The sequence below is a fragment of the Mobula birostris genome, chromosome 25, assembly GCF_030028105.1.
Source record: "Mobula birostris isolate sMobBir1 chromosome 25, sMobBir1.hap1, whole genome shotgun sequence".
NCBI lineage: Eukaryota > Metazoa > Chordata > Chondrichthyes > Myliobatiformes > Myliobatidae > Mobula > Mobula birostris.
The window spans coordinates 5,834,810-5,857,598 of NC_092394.1; the positions used below are offsets into that span (position 1 = coordinate 5,834,810).

General features: G+C 40.7%; 1 protein-coding gene across 3 annotated transcripts in view; it reads left to right on the forward strand.

Annotated features, from left to right (window-relative positions):
- bcas3 (BCAS3 microtubule associated cell migration factor) overlaps positions 1-22,789 on the forward strand; it is a 975,956-nt gene that overhangs the window by 551,744 nt on the left and 401,423 nt on the right. For all 3 annotated transcript variants that reach the window (XM_072243678.1, XM_072243680.1, XM_072243679.1), the window contains 2 exons: positions 10,475-10,671; positions 12,829-12,926. In XM_072243678.1, the coding sequence (XP_072099779.1) occupies positions 10,475-10,671; positions 12,829-12,926 (295 nt within the window). The remainder of the gene's footprint in view (positions 1-10,474; positions 10,672-12,828; positions 12,927-22,789) is intronic.

The following is a 22,789-nucleotide window of genomic DNA, read 5'->3' on the forward strand; positions in this document are numbered from 1 at the left end:
CTCAGCTAGGCTCCCAGGTGGAAGGAAATGAACAAGTCCAGGTGCAGAGGGAAGGAGATGGTTGAAGGTTAGCCAACTTACAGCCTCTAACATTTTTTTTTATCAGGAACAGTCTTCTTAGACAGTCCCTCTGGTGTGAAGCTGACTCGCTTCCACAAGTTCCATGAGCACTTAGGTGAATGATGAGGCCTATATGGTACTCACAGATTCCATCACAGATGGGGTGGGAGGTGCCTGACAGGACGGGCAATTGGATAGTTCTTTCTGGATCTCCACTACTTTTTGTTTGAAGAAGTCCTTCTGCGATTAGCCCTAATTTTAAGTCTTTGCTAATTGTTCTATGCTTAAGACCAGAGCAAGGTTGTAGTTTAGATATCAATAATGCCTTCGTTATAAAATGTACAGATATTGCAGGTTGAGATCAAAGGCTGTTACAGTAGGAACAGCAGGGGCCTACGAACAGACGGCCTTCTCCCGTGGTGAGAATCGATTTCTGTAAAGATGAATTGAAGGAAATGAGGATTAAGTCCATGGCATCGTTATGCACACCGCATTTACCCGCCACCCATGGGTATTTCAGCTTCAGGAAAACAGCACCTCGGGTTGACGTGAACACTCATCACTTAATGTCCGATCATAACCTTCCAATACTTAGTGTGACCGCATCTGGCTCAATATTTTTAAAATACTTACACAGGGTTTTTGGCACATTGGCCTTCATAAATCAAATTATTGAGTACAGGAGTTGGGATGTTATGTTGAAGTTGGTGAGGCCTAATCTGGGGGATTGTTTGCAGATCTGATCACCTACCTGCAGAAAAGAGATCAATAAAATTCAAAGAATGCGGAGAACATTTACAAGGAAATTGCCAAGACTTGAGGACCTGAGTTATAGGGAAAGGTTGAATACATTAGAATTTTAATCCCTTGAGTGTAGGAGAATGAGGGGAGATTTGATAGAGCTATTCAAAATTATAAGGGGTATAGATAGGGTGAATACAAGCATGCTTTTTTCAACTGAGGCTGGGTGAGATTAGAAGTAGACGTCATAGGCTAAAGTTGAAGCATGAAATATTTAAGTGGAACCTGAGGGGGATCTTCTTTACTTAGAGGGCAGTGTGAGTGTGGAACAAGCTGCCAGCAGAGGTGGTGGATGTGAGTTTGATTTCAACATTTAAGAGAAGTTTGGATAGGTACATGGATGGGAGGAGTATGGAGTGCTATGGTCCAGAGCAGGCCAATGGATCTAGGCATAATAACAGTTATGGGCTGAGTGGCTGGCTTCTGTGTTGTAGCTCTGACACAGAGCTACAACAGAATAAATGTTATTTTGATGTACTTTCATAACTGCGGTAGGCAGTGCATGCGGAAGCTTTAGTTTAGTAATTGTGCATGGGATAACCCCCATGAGATTTTACTCAAACACTGTTGTACAAAGGCAGGTCAGTTTGACCTGCATTGATGGTGGAGGGGGGCGAGAGGGGATGATGAACAGAAGTGAAAAATATTCACAGTTAAGTCCCAGGAGTTTGTGCTTCTCTGGCCATCTGGTGATGTGTATCATGAATAATGATGCTTATTTGCATCATTATTTTAACTTTATTTTGTGGGTGAATACGATACTTTTATAATTCACTTCCAAATTAGCAAAGTATAAATAATTGAGAATTTCTTTCTCAGAACCATCATTGCTATGATGGTCTGAATAGATTTCGTCTGTCCTTTTATGATTTTGTGAGATGTGCCTCGAGTTAAATTTTAGAAAGCACTTCCCACAATCTTCTTTATCTCTCAAACACTTCTGCTGATGCAGAATTATAGAAGATCTTTATATTTTGGGTCTGGAGCCTGCTGTACCATTCAATATAAACATAGCTAACCACCAAATTCAGTACCTTCTTCCAGCTTGTTCCTGATGATCCTGGAGCTCTTTAGCTATAAGAACTATTGTACATCTAACTTCCTGAATATTTGTGATCATTTGACCTGCACTGCTTTCTGTGGTAGAGAATTCCACATGTCTGCCATTCTCTGAGGGAAGATATTCCATGTCTCACTCCTTATCCTTAGGTAGTGATCCCTGAATGCTCTTCCCGGCCATTGGGAACATCACTTCAGCATCTAACCTATCCTGTCAGAGTGCCATGTGGCTCAGAAACGGCCTCTTTGCTCACCATGTCTACTCCGACCTTTTTGCTCATCTACACTTCTCCCATTAGCCCACATTAGGGCTATTTCAAAGTTCAAAGTACATACATGTCACCAGATATTACTCTGGCATTCATTTTCTTGCAGGCATTTGCAGTGAATACAAAGAAACACAATAGAATCAATGAAAAACTACACTCAACAAAATGGACAAGCAAGCAATGTGCAAAAGAACAAACTCTGCAAATACAAAAAAAACCCCAAAATAATAACAACAACAATAATAAATAAATAATACTGAGAACATGATTTGTAGATTCCATGAAGGTGCATCTGTTGGTTGCAGAATCAGTTCAGTGTTGATGTGAATGAATTTATCCACACTGGTTCAGGAGATTGATGGTTGAAGGGTAGTAACTGTTCCTGAATCTGGTACATTACCTATTTAAGTGTCTGTCTATATGCCTCTTAAATATTTTAATTGTATCTGATTCCAGTTCCTCATCTGGCACAACCATCCAGATATTAATCATGCTCTGTGTAAAAGGAAACTACCCCTCAGATTCCTTTTTAACTTCCTTAAACCTATGCATCTTGTTTTTGATGCCCCGATCAACTGAAAAAGATTTTGACTGTCTACCTATCTAAATCTCTCATATACCTCAATCAGATCACCCCTTAGCCTCCTTCACTTTAGGGAAAACAAGCTCAGCCTATCTGTTCTCTCTCCATAACTAAAGTTCTTAATCCAGGCAGCATCCTGTCATCCTGGTGAATCTCCTGTGCACTCTCTCCAGCCCAGTCAGATAGCTCCTATAATGTGGCAACCAGAACTGCACAAAATGATCTTGTAGGAATTTTAGAAGTCTTCTATGTGATCCCCTCTCAATTTTCCAAACTTTAGCAAATAGAAAATCATAGAGCGATACAGCACAGGTGCGGGCCCTTTGACCTAATCAGTCCACCCCAACCATGGTGCCCACCCAGCTTGTGTCAGTTTCCTGTGTTCAGCTCATTTCCCTTTAAGTCCTTCCCCTCTATGTACCAATACAATTAGGTTTGGATCTAATTGACCTGATCTTTCTTCATATGTCTTTCCTGTCATCCCAGGGATTAGGCTGGTGAAGTGTCACTGCACTCCTGCTCTCCCTCCATAGCAAGAACATCCTTGCATATGTAGGGAGATCAAAACTGCACATAGTAAAGCATGGTCTTATCAAAGTCCTCTCCAATTACTGCAAGGCATCACTATTCCTGTACTTGAATCCTCTCACTATGAAGGCCAGCATATGTCTTCTTAACTGCTTGTTGCATTCTCATGGACTGGTATACAAAGACTCCCTTTCTCAATCTATCATTATTTAGATAACAATCTGACCTTTTATTTTGAACCAAACTGAATGACCTGAGATTTATTCACAATATACTGCATCTGGCATGCTCTTGCCCATTCCCTGAAACCATGCAAATCACCCAGGAGCCTCTCTGCATTCTCCTCATTGCTCATTCTCCCACACAGTTCTATATTGGCTGCAAATTTGATTTAAAAAATTCACTTATCTTTATCATTTCTATATATTGTGAATAGCTGAGATACTAACACTGAGCCCTGTGGTATCCTACAAGTCACTATCTATATGAGACCCATGTATTCCTACTCTGCAGAGTGGGCTACAGAATTAAAGTGGTGAGTAACAGAAACCTCAGGATGACTAATGTGTGCAGAGTGCAGGTGTTCTACAAAATAACAGCACATCTCTGTGTGGCTTCTCCAGTGTCAGGAGGCCATGTTCTGTGAACTCTAAGTGCATTAAATTGGACAAGAAAAATTAAGATTTTAAGTTGAGCTTAATTTGTCACTTGTACATCAAAACGTACAATGAAGTGCATTGCTTGCGTCAAGGATGTGATGGGGCAGCTGCAAGTGTCGCCACATTTCCAGTGCCAACCGAGCATGCTGACAAGTTATTAACCCTTCCCTTATTCATACATCTTTGGAATGTGGGAGGAAACTGGAGCACCCCAAGGAAACCCACATACAGACTCCTAACTGACGACGTCAGGAGTCAAACCCTGATCAGTAATCACCAGTGCTGCTAAACGATTGAGCTAACCACTACACTACCATGCTACCCTATGCAAGTGAATCACTGTCTTACCTAATAAGACTAAAACCCCTAATGTTCGAAGGGAAGAGGTGAAAGGATAGGTGTTGCCCTTCTTGCATTTGTATGGAATCTACCACACCATGGGGAGCAGTAAGTGGGGACATAAGAGTGGTCTAGAGATTCATAAAGGAAGCAATGCCATTGAAATCCGGCTAGAGAGCAGAATATGCGTATAGAGATGGAATTTTGCTAATGTTGGCCATATTAATGGTAAAGCTCTTGGCAGTGTGGAGGATCAGAGGGATCTTGGGGTCTGAGTCCATAGGAAACTCAAAGTTGCTGCGCAGGTTGACTCTGTCATTAAGAAGGCATACAGTGCATTGGCCTTCATCAATCATAAGATTGAGTTTAGGAGCAGAGAGGTAATGTTGCAGCTATATAGGACACTGGTCAGACCCCAGTTGGAGTACTGTGCTCAGTTCTGGTCGTCTCACTACAGGAAGGATGTGGAAACCATAGAAATGGTGCAGGGGAGATTTACAAGGATGTTGCCTGGATTGGGGAGCATGTCTTAAGAGAATAGGTTGAGTGAACTCGGCCTTTTCTCCTTGGAGGGACGGAGGATGAGAGGTGACCTGATAGAGGTGTACAAGATGAAGAGAGGTATTGATCGTGTGGATAGTCAGAGGCTTTTTCCCAGGGCTGAAATGGCCAGCATGAGAGGGCACAGTTTTAAGATGCTTGGAAGTAGGTACAGAGGAAATGTCAGGGGTAAGTTTTTTATGCAGAGAGTGGTGAGTGCGTGGAACAGGCTGCCAGCGATGGTGGTGGAGGCGGATACGATAGGGTCTTATGAGACTCCTGGATAGTTACTTGGAGCTTAGAAAAATAGAGGCCTCTGGATAACCCTAGGTAATTTCTAAGGTAAGGGCATGTTCAGCACTGCTTTGTGGGCCGAAGGGACTATATTGTGCTGTAGGTTTTTTATGTTTCTATGTTCTGTTAAAGATGTAGCTGTGGGCACTTGCATATGTGGACCAGTGGACCAATCTTCATTTCAGTCTTACTTGGCCCCACTTCCCAACTGTTTCTCAGGCACTTTGATATTTTTTCATTTTCACGGCAGTTTTCTATCCTGCTGTCACCTTCACATGGCCCATCTCTCTGAACGTGTGACCCAGGATGTCCTCAGTGTTACAAATCCTTCACAGTGAATCCATCCATAATGCAGATGTGTGATTTGTCAGCTCCACACTGTAGTGACCACTTTGTTAGGTGCAGGGGTGGAACCTGGTGTGGTCTTTGCCGTTGTAGCCCATCCACTTCAAAGTTCGATGTGTTGTGTTTCAGAGATACTCTTCCACACACCACTGTTGTTATCTGAGCTACTGTCATCTTCCTGTCAGCTTGCACCAGTGTGACCATTCTGCTCTGACTTTTCTCATTAACAAGGTGTTTTTGCTCACTGGATGTGTTTTGTTTCTCGTACCATTCTCTGTAAGCTCTAGAGAGCAGTTTCTCAGATACTCAAGCCACCCTGTTTGACACTAACATTTATTCCAGTCAGAGTTACATAGGTCACATTTCTTCCCCATTCTGATGTTTGATATGAACAACAACTGAACCTCTTGACCAAGTCTGCATGCTTTTATGCATTGAGTTGCTGCCACATGATTGGCTGATTAGATATTTGCATTAACGAGCAGGTGTACAGGTGTACCTAAGTGGCCACTGAGAGTATATGATCCCTGATTTCCCCCACAGCACAGGAGGAGCATGACATTGGGCTGAAGTTTCCTACACTAACTACCCTTAGAATACTATTGTTTCTAGGGACCTTATTAAATCTGAAATACTACCTACTGTACTCTAAAGTCATTACCAATACTTTTACTTCGAGTTATGTAAATATCTTGTTTGATTAAACATTGTTTGTTTAAATAATTCATTGTGGTTAGATGTACAAAGTGTGTGAATTACATACGTCATCGTGCGTAGTACATCATAAACACGTGCCTCGCTTTAAGTAAAAACGAAGTTATACATACATTCTCAGCTCTGTGTTTTCCTTTCAGTTAGTTTCTATGTTTTGAAGTTGCAAAACATCTCACCATCTGCTTCCCTTGCAACATGCCAATTCTGTGCTTTCTGTAGTGGATCCCCCTTATTGTCCCTGTGGGAGTATAAAGCTCTCGCTGGTGTAGTTCTTGAGTGTTTCCACTTTCTACCCAACTATTCTCATTCTGTTATCTCCAGATATGTTCAAGATATTTTATATTCCTTGCATGAGAGAAATAATGTAAGCAGCATTTCACAATTCAGAATGAATGAAGGACAGCTTTGATTTGGTTTATGTGTGCTGGAGTATCCAGTTATCTCAATTTAATCTAAACGAATAACATGAGCCTTGCCAGGCTGTGTTGTATGTACAGTGTAGACTTTCATGCTATGGGTGATAGTGTGGTCTATTGGTTAGCACAATGCTTTACAGTGCCACTGTAAAATCAGGCTTCAATTTCCACCACTGTATGCAAGGAGTTTGTACATTCTCCCCGTGACTGCGTGAGTTTCTGTCTTTTGCTCTGATTTCCTCCCACGTTTTAAAGGCGTGTGGTTAGGTGGGTTGTGGACATGCTATGACCGCGCTGGTAACATGGTGGCATTTGCGGGCTGCCCAGCACAATCCCCACTGATTAGTTTTGATGCAAAGTAACAGATTTCATTGTATGTCTCAATGTACATGGACAAATAAATTTAATCTTTTTTAAAAAAGGCACAGCACACAATCAACACTACACTATCCACTGTTTGCCTTGTTTCTAAAGGGCCAATTAGTCTTTCCAAGAGTATGTAATAAAGCATAAAAAACAAAGGCCTCTTGACTCATCAGCCAAAATGCTCACACAATGTTCATTTCATCTGCACTATTCTGGACTCGTCATTAACCCTTTTAATCTTTGCAGAGAAGATTCTTAAAGCAAAGTCGAACAGCAATTCATAAAGTCCAATGTTTGGAATGTATTCTAATGTAAATCCTTCTGGAGTATATGACTAAGAAGGCACTGCAGGAGTGAGGAGGTGTTGTATTTTCAGATCTTTCCAGCCTTAAGATGAAGCATGAGCTTAAGATTTTTTTTACTGTGTTTTATTTAGTGATACAGCACGGAGTAACATTGCGCTAACTGTTATGCTACCGTGGTGCCCAAGATAGGACCTATGTCACTATTCCTTTGCACTACTTGAAGTACATGGAACACAGTCAAATTTCATGTCATGTGCCAGTGACAATAAACCTGACTCTGTCAGAACACTCCAGCACAGTACAGACACTTTGATCCATGAAGGTTGTCCCGACCTTTTAACCTACTCTGAGATCAATCAAATCCTTCCTTCCAACATAGCCCTCCATTTTCTATCATCCATGTGCCTATCTAAGAGTCTCTTAAATTCCCCTAATGTATCTGCCTCTACCTCCACCTTGGGAGCGTGTTCCACACACTCACCACTCTCTGTAAAAAAAAAGCCCTCTGACATCCCCCTATACTTTCCTCCAATCACCTTAAAATTATGCCCTGTCATATTAGCCATTTCTGCCCAGGGAGAAAGTCTCTGACTGTTCACTTGATCTATGCTTGTTATGAAGGCACCCTTGTCATAATACATCCTCCATTATTAAATAACTAATTGGTAAATGTGCTTTAGAATTCTTTTCCCAGACCTTCGTCCTTTCCTCTTTCTACATTTTTGAATTGTTCTTTGAAAGCTACCTCAGTTTCAACTTCTTATCCGTTGCAACGTCAAATTTATTCTCATAATGACTGAAGTGGGGCTAGTTAAGACAGGTTTGGTGGATCAGCATGTGTCTTTGCTCTGCACAAAATGGCTGCAAGATTTGCTTAGCTGGAGCAGCGATTACACTTCAGAATAGTTCATTGTATATGTAATAATGTGTGTTAACGTGCCACATTAATGAATGCAAGCATTTTAAGATCCTTTTAAAACAGCGGTCCCCAACCATCGGGCCGCGGACTGGTACCAGGCCGCAAAGCATGCGCTACCGGGCCGCGAGGAAACGATATGATTTGGCGATAGGGGTCAGCTGCACCTTTCCTCATTCCTTGTTATGTCCACTGTTGAGCCATTACGCACGCGAGGTCATTACCCGCGCGTCATCCATGTCAGTGCGGGGAGAAGATCAATTCCTCGAGCTTGCAAATGACAGCGGGCTGAAAAGTATGTTTGACATAACATCTCTGCCGGCATTCTGGATCAAAGTCAAGGCTAAATATCCTGAGATAGCCACGAAAGCACTGAAAACGTTGCTTCCATTTCCAACATATCTCTGCAATGAATGCAACGAAAACCAAATTGTGTAATAGACTGGACATAAGGAACCCCGTTCGAGTATCGCTGTCCCCCATCACCCCTCGATGGGACCATCTTGTTGCAGGGAAACAAGCATTCAGCCCAGGGTTCCCACTGATTCAGCGATATTGGTGTGTTGCAATGATGTTGTATGTTCATACGGGGAAAATATGTGCTGTGTGTTTAATATCCAAACGTTACTTAAAATGTTATGATGCTATTGACTTACTTATATAACCATATAACAATTACAGCATGGAAACAGGCCATCTCTGCCCTTCTAGTCGGTGCCGAAAGCTACTCTCACCTAGTCCCACCGACCTGCACTCAGCCCATAACCATCCATTCCTTTCCTGTCCATATACCTATCCAATTTTTCTTTAAGTAATATCGAACCTGTCTCTACCACTTCTACTGGAAGTTCGTTCAACACGTACTTCAAGATCCCCTGTCCTTCCCTAATAATTGACTTAACGCTATATTCACGTGAGGAAAATATGCGCTGTGTGTTTAATATTAAATTCGTTAGATAAACCCTCTTAGAAACGAAATTGAGTGTATTAGCCACTTATCACCTATATTCCGGTCATGATTAACACCCCCCCCCCAACAGAATCGCCAACAAGGATTTGTAGAAAAAATCGGCACGTACACAGATACGCAAAGCACGCATGCGCACTAGTGCCCGTGCAAGGCTTCATGGTCATTGTAGTCTCACGGTGTAAACAATGTATTTGGCTCTACTCTTGTCCGTTGGCAACCCTACCCCACCTCGCCCCACCCCCCACCCCTGGGTCGGCCGGTCCGCAAGAATATTGTCAATATGAAACCGGTCCGCAGTGCAAAAAAGGTTGGAGACCCCTGTTGTAAAATTTCTGCTGATGTAGGGTGGTGATTCATGGGAATCTACTACCTATAGAATGGCACAGGTTCAGTCACTGAATTGATTCAAAATCAAATTTGATAATATTTTGACATTAGAGGACTCAAAGTATATGGGATAGGCGGGAATGACATTGAAATAACCATGATCTTATGGAATGGTGAGGAGGCTTGAGATGATGAATAACCATTGTCTGTTCCTGCTACTACAATATTAGCTTTACTTGTCACATGTATATCGAAGCTTACATTTGCATCGTGGATGAGCTGGGGGCAACACACAAGCGTTCAGCTTCACTTACCCCATCATTGATATGTTCTTACAACCTATGGACTCACTTTCAAGGACTATTCCTCTCATGTTCTCAATATTTATTGCTCATTTATTTATTATTATTATTATTTCTTTCGTATTTGCACAGTTCGTTGCCTTTTGCATACTGGTTAAATGCCCAAGTTGTGCGGTCTTCTATCAATTCTATTATGGATTTATTGAGAATGCTCGCAAGAAAATGAATTTTAGGGTTGTAAAGGTGACACATGGAAAACGCTGGTGACATATATATGCCTTGATAATAAATTTATTTTGAACTTTGAACTTCATGGTGTTGTCATGCTTCCGGTGCTAACATAACATGCCCACAGCTTACTAACTGTAATCTATATGCCTTTGGAATATGGGGGAAACTGCAGCACGCAGAGGAAACCCACATGATTATGGGAGAACATACTGTACCTGCCAGCTCCTTCCTTACAGCCAGTACTGGGAATTGAACTCCAACCTTACAACTGGTGCCTTAAAGCGCTATGCTAACTGCTGTGCTACTGTGTTGTGCACTTTCCTATGTTGGTATTTACATTACAGTGGACTTGCAGGTGACCAGTGTTTAATTTAGTATCCACAGATATACCTTGTTCATAGATGTTTCCATGACTGCCTTGACTTCTCAATATGACCTGTCTATTTTCAGGTGGAGATTGTGACACATACTGGACCCCACAGGCGTCTGTGGATGGGCCCACAATTTCAGTTTAAGACAATCCATCCTTCAGGGCAAACAACAGTGATTTCTTCCAGTTCGTCAGTACTTCAGTCACATGGGCCTTGTGACACACCACAGCCACTAATGGACTTTGATACTGATGACCTAGAGCTCAATAGTCTGAGGTAAGGAAAGAAACAATATCTGTGAACCTTGATGGTGCTGCAGAGCTTTGTTCTGGATGATCCTGGGATCATGTGCCCAAATAGCCTACAACATGGCACAAGGAAATTAAGCTGCTGTCAGCATGACAAGGCTCGTTTCAATATTTTGAACATGCGAATTTCGTGAGTTTGGATAAGATATTTGGTATGATTGAGCACCCAGTCTAAAGGGGGCTACTGTACAGGACCGAAAGAAGCTGCAGAGGGTTGTAAATTTAGTCATCTCCATCTTGGGTACCAGCCTACAAAGTACCCAGGATATCTTCAGGGAGCTGTGTCTCAGAAAGGCAGCGTCCATTATTAAGGACCTCCAGCACCCAGCGCATGTCCTTTTCTCACTGCTACCATCAGGTAGGAGGTACAGAAGCCTGAAGGCACACACTCAGCGATTCAGGATCAGCTTCTTCCCCTCTGCCATCCGATTCTTAAATGGACATTGAACCATTGGACACTGCCTCACTTTTTGAATATATATTATTTTTGTTTTTGCATGTTTTTTAATCTACTCAATATACATATACTGTAATTGTTTTTTTAATTTATTGATTTTTTTCTCCTATATTATGTATTGCATTGAACTGCTGCTGCTAAGTTAACAAATTTCACAACACATGCCGGTGATAATAAACCTGATTCTGACTAAAGGAGGCCTGGCCACTTTAGATTTAACACTGTTTGTTGGAATTGCTCTGTTTTTTTTTGGCATTATACTTTACCATTTTTTTTTGGTCTTTTCCAACTTCTGCCTTTTGTTAAGTCTTCAAGGTGCATGTTGCAGGCACTTTGGGAAATTGATAGCTTCAGGTAAATTAAATATAAACACTTGATAGTTTCCATACTGCTGCACAAGTTGCTGGAAGAGGGACAATTCCTCAGGACACTTCTTGTGGTATAAACCAATCTGTAGTTTTATTTGAACTGTTCTCTGAACAAAGACCAAATGTTATAGATCATTTGATGAGCTCTGTATTTAGCATCTCCATTTCACAAGTGAGGCCATGTCGGCTGTATTAAGTGCCAGAGTTTCAGCCAATAGGATACTCCTGTCTCAGGCTCCTAAACAGTAATAGAATTAAGTTCTGACACCACTTCAGCTGCACATTGCTGCATTAATTAACACATATTGGCACAGAAAACATTTCATAATTTCTCCAATGAAAAGGAAATCAGCTAACAGACCATAAGACAAAGGAGCAGAATTAGGCCATTCATCCTGTTGAGGCTGCTCTGCCATTTCATCATGACTGATTTATATTTCATCTCAAATTCATTCTCTTGCCTTCACTCCAGATCCTTCGATGCCCTTACTATTCAAGAACTTATCAACTTCCACTTTAAATATATCCACTGACATGGCCTCGACAGCCATTTGTACAATGAATTCTACCCTTTGGCAGAAGAAATTCCTCCTAGTCTCTGTTCTAAACACGGGTGAAGAGTATTTTCTGGACAGCAAGATTTCAGGATTCTAGCCATAGGATACCCATTCCACAAACCAATACCGACGTAGGCATTTCCAAGATGGGATTCAAAACTCCTTAACAGTGCAGCTACCCAATGTGTTATTTTTCCACAGACAATATTGTGGTAGTTACCAAATAATCTGTTTTAATTAGTTTGTTTTGGGATAAGTATTTGCCTTAGGATAATAAGTAAAAAATTCAGTTGCTTTTCTTTGAATACAATTTCTGTATTCACCTGAGAGTTCAGTTTAAGATCTAATCTAATACTCATTACTTCAGTAGTCAGATCTCTCTCAAAGTATATGGAGGTGCCAGTTTTTATTATGAGCCAATGGAAAAAATTTGCAAACCTTTGGCTGAGAGGTGAAAATGTAGCAAAGGAGCTGAGGATGCCTAGGAAGATTCTCTGTACAGTACTGTGAAGCATCTAGCTGTGTGGTGGTCGGAGGTACCTTTTTGTAACTCACTGCATAGGCGTTGCCATTTTTATATTTCTGACAGACAATCTGAGCAGCAGGATGCCAAATTTGAGTTGGGCAGATAAGATTAATGGTAATTTAGTTATTATGTTGAGAGCTCAAATTTATAAACAACTGGCCAGTTATTTTCCTCATCTAGGTATATAACAAGTCCTTTCTCTATATTATTGTGGCAGAATCCAGCCAGTCCGCTCAGAACCTGTTAGCATGCCTGCATCATCAAGGGTAATTGCTGATCGGAGAACTCTTTCAACTGTGATTGATGCTGGATCAGGTAGGAAAGCAAATTTCATTTTTGCTGGGGAAAGGAAGAGGTGTAATACTTTTAAACTGTTGGACCTTCTTCGTTGAAAGCTTGTGAAGATTGTCGCATTGTTAGCAAATACCTTTGATATTTTCACAGTGTTGAAAGCCATTTCAAGAAATAATAATGTTGTGTTTCAAAACGGTATTCCTTTGTGAATATCTTTTGTCTGATGATAAATTGGCACTGGCTGTGTGGTGTGTGAATGGATAATCATTGAATAGCTAAGAGCAACAAGATGATGCATTTATTGATATTCTGTACATCCTGAGGGTGAGTTTGTTATGTTTACATTTTTTTTTATGGGGAGGTGGGTGTTATTGGCAAGGCAGACATTCATTTGCAATAGCTTTAACGCCTTTCTAGGAGAAAGCTGACATCTTTGTTTGGCTTCCTGCTGCTTGCTTTCAATATCTGGTAGCTTGGAACACTTGTGTTCTGCTGCAGTACACCTGGAACACCAATGCTAATTCCCAGAGAAAATTAAATCAAATCACAGAGAGAATGTCCTCATTTTGATTGTAAATGGCAAGTAAGATCATCTCCATTTTCACGTAAAATGACACTATATTGGTGAGCCGAAACAGTCGAAGCCTATTGGTCAGCTCACTTTCACTGATCGGTTCAAATGTTCTTTGGTAACCATTCAAATACTGTGCCCTGGATGCACTGTTGAGTTTTTTGGGTGCTTGGTTTTGCTGAATAAAGGTTTATTTCAAGTGCTGGCTTTGTTCTATCTCCTTGCTCCATGTCTCATCAGTAGTTATAGGTGAGCGACACCGTATGAGTGAAACTGTGTCATATTTCCTTGTATCTTCAAGCGTTTTCACTTGTACGTGACAACATAGAACTATTGTGGGTGCCTTAGTGTAAATAATTGATGAAAAGCTCTTTAGAATACTTCCTGCAAAAACATAGTTGTTCACTCTGTTACTTTTCCTGTACCTTTATGAATAAGCACATGAAACTCCCTGAACTTCTGTGAGAAACATGTGGCTGACAGTGTTCTTTTCCTCTGATGGGCATATTTTACCAGGCTGTAAGACAGGAGAGAAACATTTGCTACAAAAATTAATGCTCTGAGTTTACGGAGGATCATTACTGATGTTTTCAGCGTGCATCTGCAAGATGTCTTCTTGCTCTGCTTCATAAGCGCTGACAACAGAAAAGGTTTTACTACTGGCATTTCTGCTGCTATATCAGACATATCTGGTAATATTTCCAAATAACTGTTCATAAGTCTATACATCAGGCTTCACCTTTGAATGAAGGGTTAATTCTATTAAGTCTTCAGGTGGAAATTCCATGGAGTCAGGTTGTCCACCCCATGGAAAATGTTCTCTCTTGATTTAAGTGTAAAATAGAATCAAATAGGACACAAGACCAGCATTGCACCCAAGCTTGCTCATTCCCTACAAACAGGTCAAGCTAAGATTAACTTTGGACTGCCAAAGACGCATGTGGCAAGTACATTTTTGGAAAAAAACTTGTTTTTACATTGATTTTAATCTCACGGTGTGATGTCATCCAGATGCACAAATCAAATGACATAAATACGGGTTGCAAGTCGGTTTCTAAAAACCTTGTACTGTTTGTGGTTGCTCAGTGTTTTTCAGTGAGCCACAAGTTCCTGTTATGTATGATATTTTCTAACGATCTCGCTCGCTGTGCAAGCCCAGTGACACAGTTCAAGTCCATTTTAACTTGAGCTATTTGGATTTGGTGCCACCCAGTTAACAGCAATAAGCAGTGAGTTAATAGTGTAGGACTGTGTAGTTTAACATGTAATTTCTAAGGCACTTTCCAATTTCACTGTTAACATTGAGGTTTGCTTTGGTCTTCCGCCCAAACCTACTTTCGCCAATTTTCTCAAACATTTATATTCAATCATCTTTCATTATCTTTAATGACCATTTAAAAAAAAACAAAACAAATAGTGCCAAAGGACTAAAGGCAGCATTTTTACTGCAGCTACCAGTCTACAGGACTGATTTTCATCATTTATATTTTCTGGCTGCAATTCGGTATGCTATGGCCAAGAGAGAGGCCCATCTATGCATACTTAGATACACGCATGGAACTCATCTCCAAGCCAGTAAATTATAAACCCATTGAAAGAATATATTATAATATCCGTAAGGCTAAAGCAGCAGAGAAAGACTACTAGATTGTGTTTAAAGAGATAGCCAGAAGTCATAGATTGTGTGATAGCACATAATAAATATAAGAATCAGGTTTAATATCATTGGCATACGTTGTGAAATTTGTTGTTCTGTGGTAGCAGTATATCACAATATATAATAAAAATGTAAATTACAATAATATATATATAATTAAATAAATAGTGCAAAAAGAGTGCAAAAAAAATTAAAAATAGTGAGTTTTATTGGGCTCTTTGTCCATTCAGAAATCTGATGGTGGAGGGGAAGAAGTTATTTCTGAAATGTTGAGTGTGTGTCTTCAGGCTCATGTACCTCCTCCTCGATGATGACAATGAGAAACAGCATGTCCTGGGTGGCAGGGGTCCTTAATGATGGATGCTGCCTTTTTAAGACATTGCTTTGTAAATGTGTCCTTGATGCTGGGGAGGCTAGTGCCCATGATGGAACTGGCTGAAGTTCCAGAACTTCTTAAGGAGAGTTATTGACATCATTAGGAAACCACTGTGAATACCAAGTTTGAGGTGATTCTCTACGGAATATGAGCAAATTCAATTCTCCCACACCATCAGCCCTGTTTCTACTCTCTTATGTCCAATGTTGGCAACAACACAAAATGTTTAACTAACTATAAACAATATTCGAATAAAAATAGATCAAGGTGGACAAATAGGAAAAAGTAATGTGCTCAGTATTAACTAGTCTACATTTTAACACAAATGGTAACTCATTTATATTCATGAATTGGCCTATGACTATTTCTATAGAGTTTCTAATGATTAATTTTACGCTGTGTGATTGTATCTGATATAGTTTTTAAAACCATTTCAGGCAAACATTCCACAGTAGTTGTTATTCATGGTTAATAAATGTGCTGTAAGCGTCCAAGAACCATTTTATGCTTGGATCAGGATTTCCATAAAATGCAAATAAACATAAACAGTTTGTAAATCATTGTAACATGGCCCATTGAAACATCCATTCAGCCACTGCTCCTGAACCCAAACAGAAAACACTGAACAAACTCCATCATACACAAAAGCAATTAGATTGCTAAATTACATTGTAATCTTTCCGGAAAACTTGGCAGAAGACTGGGATGTGCTTATTATGTTGAATTTTTTTTTAAAGTAGGTAACTGTAAGATGTAGGTAATTGGATGTAAATTTGGCATTTGGGATTTCATGCTCAGATCAGAGTTGCATACCTTTGGAGCTGTGTAGGTACTAGTTTTGGACTGGAGCATTGCTTTTAGAACTCAGAGTGGCTTCAGGATGTGATGTTGGTAGAAGATAGAAAGAATGTGTAAGTATTCAAGTTGCTGCTTCTAAATGTGCTTAAAATGACTAGCTTCTGTAATTTTATATGGACAACAAATCGGGCTTAGTGTTGCATTGCAAACGCAGATCATGCTGTCTGTAAATAGAGTAGTCATTTATTCTTAACCTTTAATTTGTACCTTGATTTTATAAAATTATGTAGATAATGGGTGATCTTCAGAATAACACCTCTAAGCAAAAGAAACCTAACAACAGAAATGGTCTGTGGCTGACAGGAAAAATTAACGATTGTTAAATCAAAAGAAGCAGCTTGTAAAGTTGCTAGAAGTAGCAGTACTTCTGTGGTTTGGAGCGATATTAGAAATCAGCAAAGGAATACAAGACATTTGTGAAGAAAAGAAATGTAGAATGCAAGAATAAAATGGTGAGAAACATAAAAATGTGTGAATAATCTATTAACACACACGCAGCAGGCCTGGCAGCATCTATCCATCCATCCCATAAGCCTTTCCCTTCCCCAGCTCTTAGATCCACCCCTCCCCTCCTGTCTTCTCCTATCATTTCGGATCTCCCCCTCCCCCTCCCACTTTCAAATCTCTTACTATCTCTTCTTTCAGTTAGTCCTGAGGAAGGGTCCCGGCCCGAAACGTTGACTGTACCTCTTCCTGGAGATGCTGCCTGGCCTGCTGCCTTCACCAGCATTTTTTGTGTGTGTTGCTTGAATTTCTAGCATCTGCAGATTTCCTCGTGTCTGAATAATCTATTCTTGGGCTTCCAGCCGGGTAGAGATATCAATTATAACTGACATTTCGACGACAAACTCTGCCATCTTCATCGTAAATGATGCCTGGGCATGTTTAGTCTGGTAGTATTTATACTCCCAAAGTCCGTCCCTCCTGATTGGTTAGTCCTCATCCAATCAGTTTTCTGTTCTCCCACTCTGTTTGCAATTGAATTCCAGTTAAAGCGAGACCTTTGTCTTTGTTAGTTTTATTTCAATGGCTTCCTTTACCAGGCGGTCCTAAAAACCTTTGACGCAGTACAGGTGTTTTGTGCCGTCGAACTCAATCCTATGACCATTGCGAATGCAGCAATCTGCTACTGCCGGTTTCTCCGGTAACCCAAATGGATACACCTCCTGTGCTCCTTGATGTGGGTTTCCACTGTGCATCCTGTTGTAGTAGAATACGTTCAAACATTCAATTCATGGTGGAGATGGAGAAGAATGGTTGCCTCCTGTTCCTGGACATTCTATTATGATGGAAACTGGACAGTAGCCTGGGACATGGCATCTATTGGAAACCCACTCACAAGAACTTATACCTCAACAATAACAGCCACCATCAAGCCTCCCACATAGAGCAGTTCTTTCTACTTCGATTAACTGTGCGAAAACTGTTTCAGACCCGGAGGGTCTCCTCGAGGAAATAAGATGATTACACACAACATTCCTACAGAATGGCTACAAGGTGCAGGATATCAAATGGGCCCTTAAAACGGCTGATGCAACAACCAGGAAACCTAACAACGAAGAGGAACCTGTCTCTACTGCCTGTATTCCCTAAGTCTCCATGGTTTCTGCAAAGATCACCAGGATCCGGAAGATATACTGGATTAATACCATCCACAAGCCCATAAAGAAGCTCAATTCACAGTTTATGCAGGTCAAAGATGACCAGGGACTCAGGACAGCTGGTGTTTACAGGATTCCCTGTGAATGTGGAGCAGCATATATTGGTCAGACAGGACACATGGTGGAAACCCGCATCAAGGAGCAAAGGAGGTGTATCTGTTTGGGTTACCTGGAGAAACCGACAGTAGCAGAACACTGCATTCGCAATGGTCATAGGATTGACTTCGACGGCACAAAACTCCTGTACTGCACCAAAGGTTTTTGGGATGGCCTGGTAAAGGAAGCCATTCAAGTAAAACTAGAAGAAAAGAATTTTAACAAAGACAAAGGTCTCGCTCTAAGTAAAAACTGGAATTCAATTGTAAACAAGGTGGGAGAGAGGAAATCTGATTGGATGAAGACTAATCAATCAGGAGGGAAGGACTGCGGGGGTATAAGTACCACCAGACTAGACATGCCCAGGCATTATCCCTGATGAAGATGGCACAATTTGTCATCAAAATGTTGGTTATAATCGATACCCGTATCTGGCTGGAAGTCTGAGAAGAGTTTATTCATCATACATGCCAAGAAAGCACTAGATCCTTTTTCATAAAATGTGCTATTAGCAGCTTGATTGGTGTGTGAAAAGGAAATGAATAGCTAGGGCAAATGTGGTTTCTTACAGAGATAGAACAAGTTATAAGAAGAAATAAAGAAATTACAGAGACCCTTGACAAAAAATTTAATTTCTGTCCTCATGGAAGAAGACACAAACAAATCTGCCAGTAATACCGGAAAATGAAGGTTCTGGCGACAATGAGGAGCTGAAGAAAATTGTTAAGAAGTTAGTGAGTTTGAAGGCTAATAAATCCCAAGGACCTGATGATTATATGCCAACATTTTTTAAAGAGGTGATTAGAGATATTGGATGCTTTGATCATTATCTTTCAACGTTCTGTAGGTTCTGAAGGGTTAGAAACATAGAAAATAGGTGCAGGAGTAGGCCATTTGGCCCTTCGAGCCTGCACTGCCATTCAGTATGATCATGGCTGATCATCCAACTCAGAACCCTGTACCTGCCTTGTCTCCATACCCCCTGATCCCTTTAGCCACAAGGGCCATATCTAACTCCCTCTTAAATATAGCCAAAGGACTGGCCTCAACTGTTTCCTGTGGCAGAGAATTCCACAGATTCACCACTCTCTGTGTGAAGAAGTTTTTCCTCATCTCAGTCCTAAAAGGCTTCCCCTTTATCCTTAAACTGTACACTTCAATTTTCCTCATTCTTCTTTACAAAACTGCTCAAGCTCTGTCAGATTGCATGGGGATGGTGAGTGAACAGCCCTTTTCCAGTCTGGTCACAAATTCTCAATTGGATTGAGGTCTGGATTCTGACTTGCCACTCTAGGACATTAACGTTGTCTCAGTTCCTGCAGATTGGAGGACAGCAGATACAGTATACCACCACTAATTGGGAAAGGAGGGCAAATCAAGACAGAAAGTGACCTACCTGTTACCCTGACGCCCATGGTAGAGAAAATGTGGAATATGTGATGAAGGATATAGAAAACCATAGAAACCACAGGAAAACTACAGCACAGAAACAGGCCTTTTGGCCCTTCTTGGCTGTGCCGAACCATTTTCTGCCTAGTCCTATTGACCTGCACACGGACCATATCCCTCCATACACCTCCCATCCATGCATCTGTCTAATTTATTCTTAAATGTTAAAAAAGAACCTGCATTTACCACCTCGTCTGGCAGCTCATTCCACAATATAATTACAGAACATCCAGAAAGAGTAGTATGATTGAGCATTGTCATCATGGATGTATGAAAGACAAATTATATTTGCCTAATCAACCAGAGTAAAACTACACAGAGTTTCCTATATATGGATATTGATTTATGATCATTGAATATCAATAAGATGTCAATCAAAGATAATGAATACAGTATACGGAGGTGGCAAATATAGGATATAAAAAATCCAACTGAGTAAATTTTAGTTTTTATACGTAAGCTGAATGGCCTAATTCTGTTCCTAGATCTTATGGTTTTGTGGCCTTAATCTCTATAAAGTCCACACAATACTGTAAATGGTAAGGAGCTGCTTTTTAAGAAGCGAATCAGCTTCGCTCAATAAACAACAATATTGCCTAGGAGTCCAAAGCCATAGACCACGTCCTAATATTTCAGTGCAGGACTATTATGATTGAAGATGCTATCCTTCAGATGAGAGATTGAGCCTAAAAGTTGTGGTACAGTTCTTGAGCCTGCTGCACAAATAAACTGAAGCAGGGTCTTCCTCTGGAACTCTGGTCAATTTTCTTCTCGTGATTGATTACCTAATTTGCAAGTTCTTCATTTGTAAACATAGAACATTGCAGCACAGTACAGACCCTTTGACCTATGATGTTGTGCCGATCTTTTAACCTATTCCAAGATCAATCCAACACTTTCCTCCTACTTAGCCCTTCATTTTTCTATATCCATGTGCCTATCTAAGAGTCTTATAAATGACCCTAATGTATCGGTCTTCACCACTACCCCTGGCAGGACATTCCACGCACCCACCACTCTGTGTAAAGAACTTACCATTAACACCAACCTCTGTACTTTCCTCCACCTTAAAATTATGCCCCCTTGTATTAGCCATTTCCATCCTGAGAAAAAGTCTCTGGCTGTCCACTCGATCATCTTGTAACCTCTATCAAGTCACCTCTTAGGCTAGATTAGGTACAGAATCTTAATATAATTGATTGTAGATTCAATAATGGGAAAATGTCAGAATGACATGATGATGCTGAATAAATTTGACTCCCAAATATGACTGTGTTCTGAAATTATCCCTACATATCTGGAAGTTTGAAAAACAGCTTGCACAAACCTAGTCCCATTTTTCTGTGTTTGGTTCATATCCCTATAAACCTTTTCTGTTCATGTACCTGTCTAAATCTGTTATTATTGTACCTGCCTTGACCATTCCTCTGCACCTCACTCCATATGGGGCTGCCCATGTGGCATGGATGAGTTAGCTTTAAGGGTCCTTTTCCATGCTTATCACTCTTAAGATTCTATGACTTCATATGAGAATATCTTTTTAAAATAGTTTTGTACTTAAAACTAGTTTAAATGGTTAACAGTCTGTTATTTAAATACATTGGCATTAAATATCATTAAGTGACTGAATTAGACTTTAAAACCTGTCGTCTGTTGATGGTGATTATCTAGACAGGTAATGTTTAAGCCGGCACTATCTCGATTGATTTTGTGGTTTCCTTAGTCATTTTCATGTCACGGCCTGCATATTGAATCTGGTGGTCTTAATCGACTTTGTTTGCATTGTATTATCATTAAGAGGTGTTAAGTAATGGACTAGAAGTGAAGTTTATGCAGTAAACCAAAACCACTTGAATCAGAATCTGAATCAGGTTTGGTATCAATGGCATACAGTATGTTGTGAAATTTGTGGTAGGATTTGTGAAATGAAAGGAATATTTTTAAAAATCACAGTAAAGATTACACTAACATGGTATGTCGGGCAGTTAGCCACTACCAGAAAATTATTAAAATGTTACTGAAATACTCTAACTCTATTGTCAGCTGTAGAGAAATAAGAAACCAAAGTTTTCTTCAGAGAAGATTTAAGGGTAATTTCAGAATTTTGGGGGTGGTTAATAGAAAGAGAGAAATCATTTCAAAGTTTGAAGTAAATTTATTATCAAATTACGTATATGTCACCACACACTTCCCTGAGGTTCATTTTCTTGTGGGCATTTGCAGTAAATACAACAGAAAAGTTCTTTCAAACAATTAGAGGAACACATACAAAATGCTGGAGGAACTCAGCAAGTCAGGCAGCATCTATGGAAAGGAATAAATATTCGACAATTTGGGCTGAGAGTCCCTCTAATTTTTAGTTAGTGTGCGCAAAAATCTTACGCTGTGCAAATTTTTTTTCCTGTGACAAAAGTGTGTTGTGTGTTTGTCCATCGTCGACGTTGATTAGGACCTCAACACCATTATGATAGTGTCGAGACTAGCGCGTAATTTGGATTTAAGTGAGGGAGAGTTGCGCAGCGTCAGCCTCACTCTCTCTTCCCAATTCCCATCTGGATCCAGTGGCAAGACAGAGTCGAGATGGCTGGAGATGGGACTAGGCACAGTGGATGACCAGGACGTCTTCTGTGTCTTGTCCTGCTCTACACGTTCCACGACACTGGCAGAGACTGCCTTCTTGACCGTTGGACCTTCCGTTGGTCTCGTCCGCTCAATCCACCAGAGTCTGTCTTCACATTCTGGGATAGACAACTCCCTATCCCACCGAGGGTTTGAGACCCGTCGGCTACCCTCACCTGGTTTAGCCGGCCTGTCGAAGCTGTTGCCCGGGGTGTGGCCACTGTCGCATGCAAACAGCTACGGGGAGCCACAGGTGAGAGCTGAGTGCCAGGTGGGGACCAAAGGTGGACTAACCGCCTTGAAAAGGATGCGACATGTTCCCCCACCAGAGGTGCTACCCCTCCCTGACACCCCAAAAGTATGTGCGCACTGAATGCACACATGGCACAGTTTATGTAGGTTTACAGAATATTTTACATAAAACTGCACAGAATAACAACAAAATAACATACATATTTAAGTCACTCAGTTATTTTTTCTCTGTCCTGTCTTTGGCATTTACCCATTCTTTGTAAACTCTATCTAGACTAATTGAACTTCCATCCATTCCACTATTTTGTTAAGCCATTCAACTTTAAACAAATTTGCAGTTCTTTT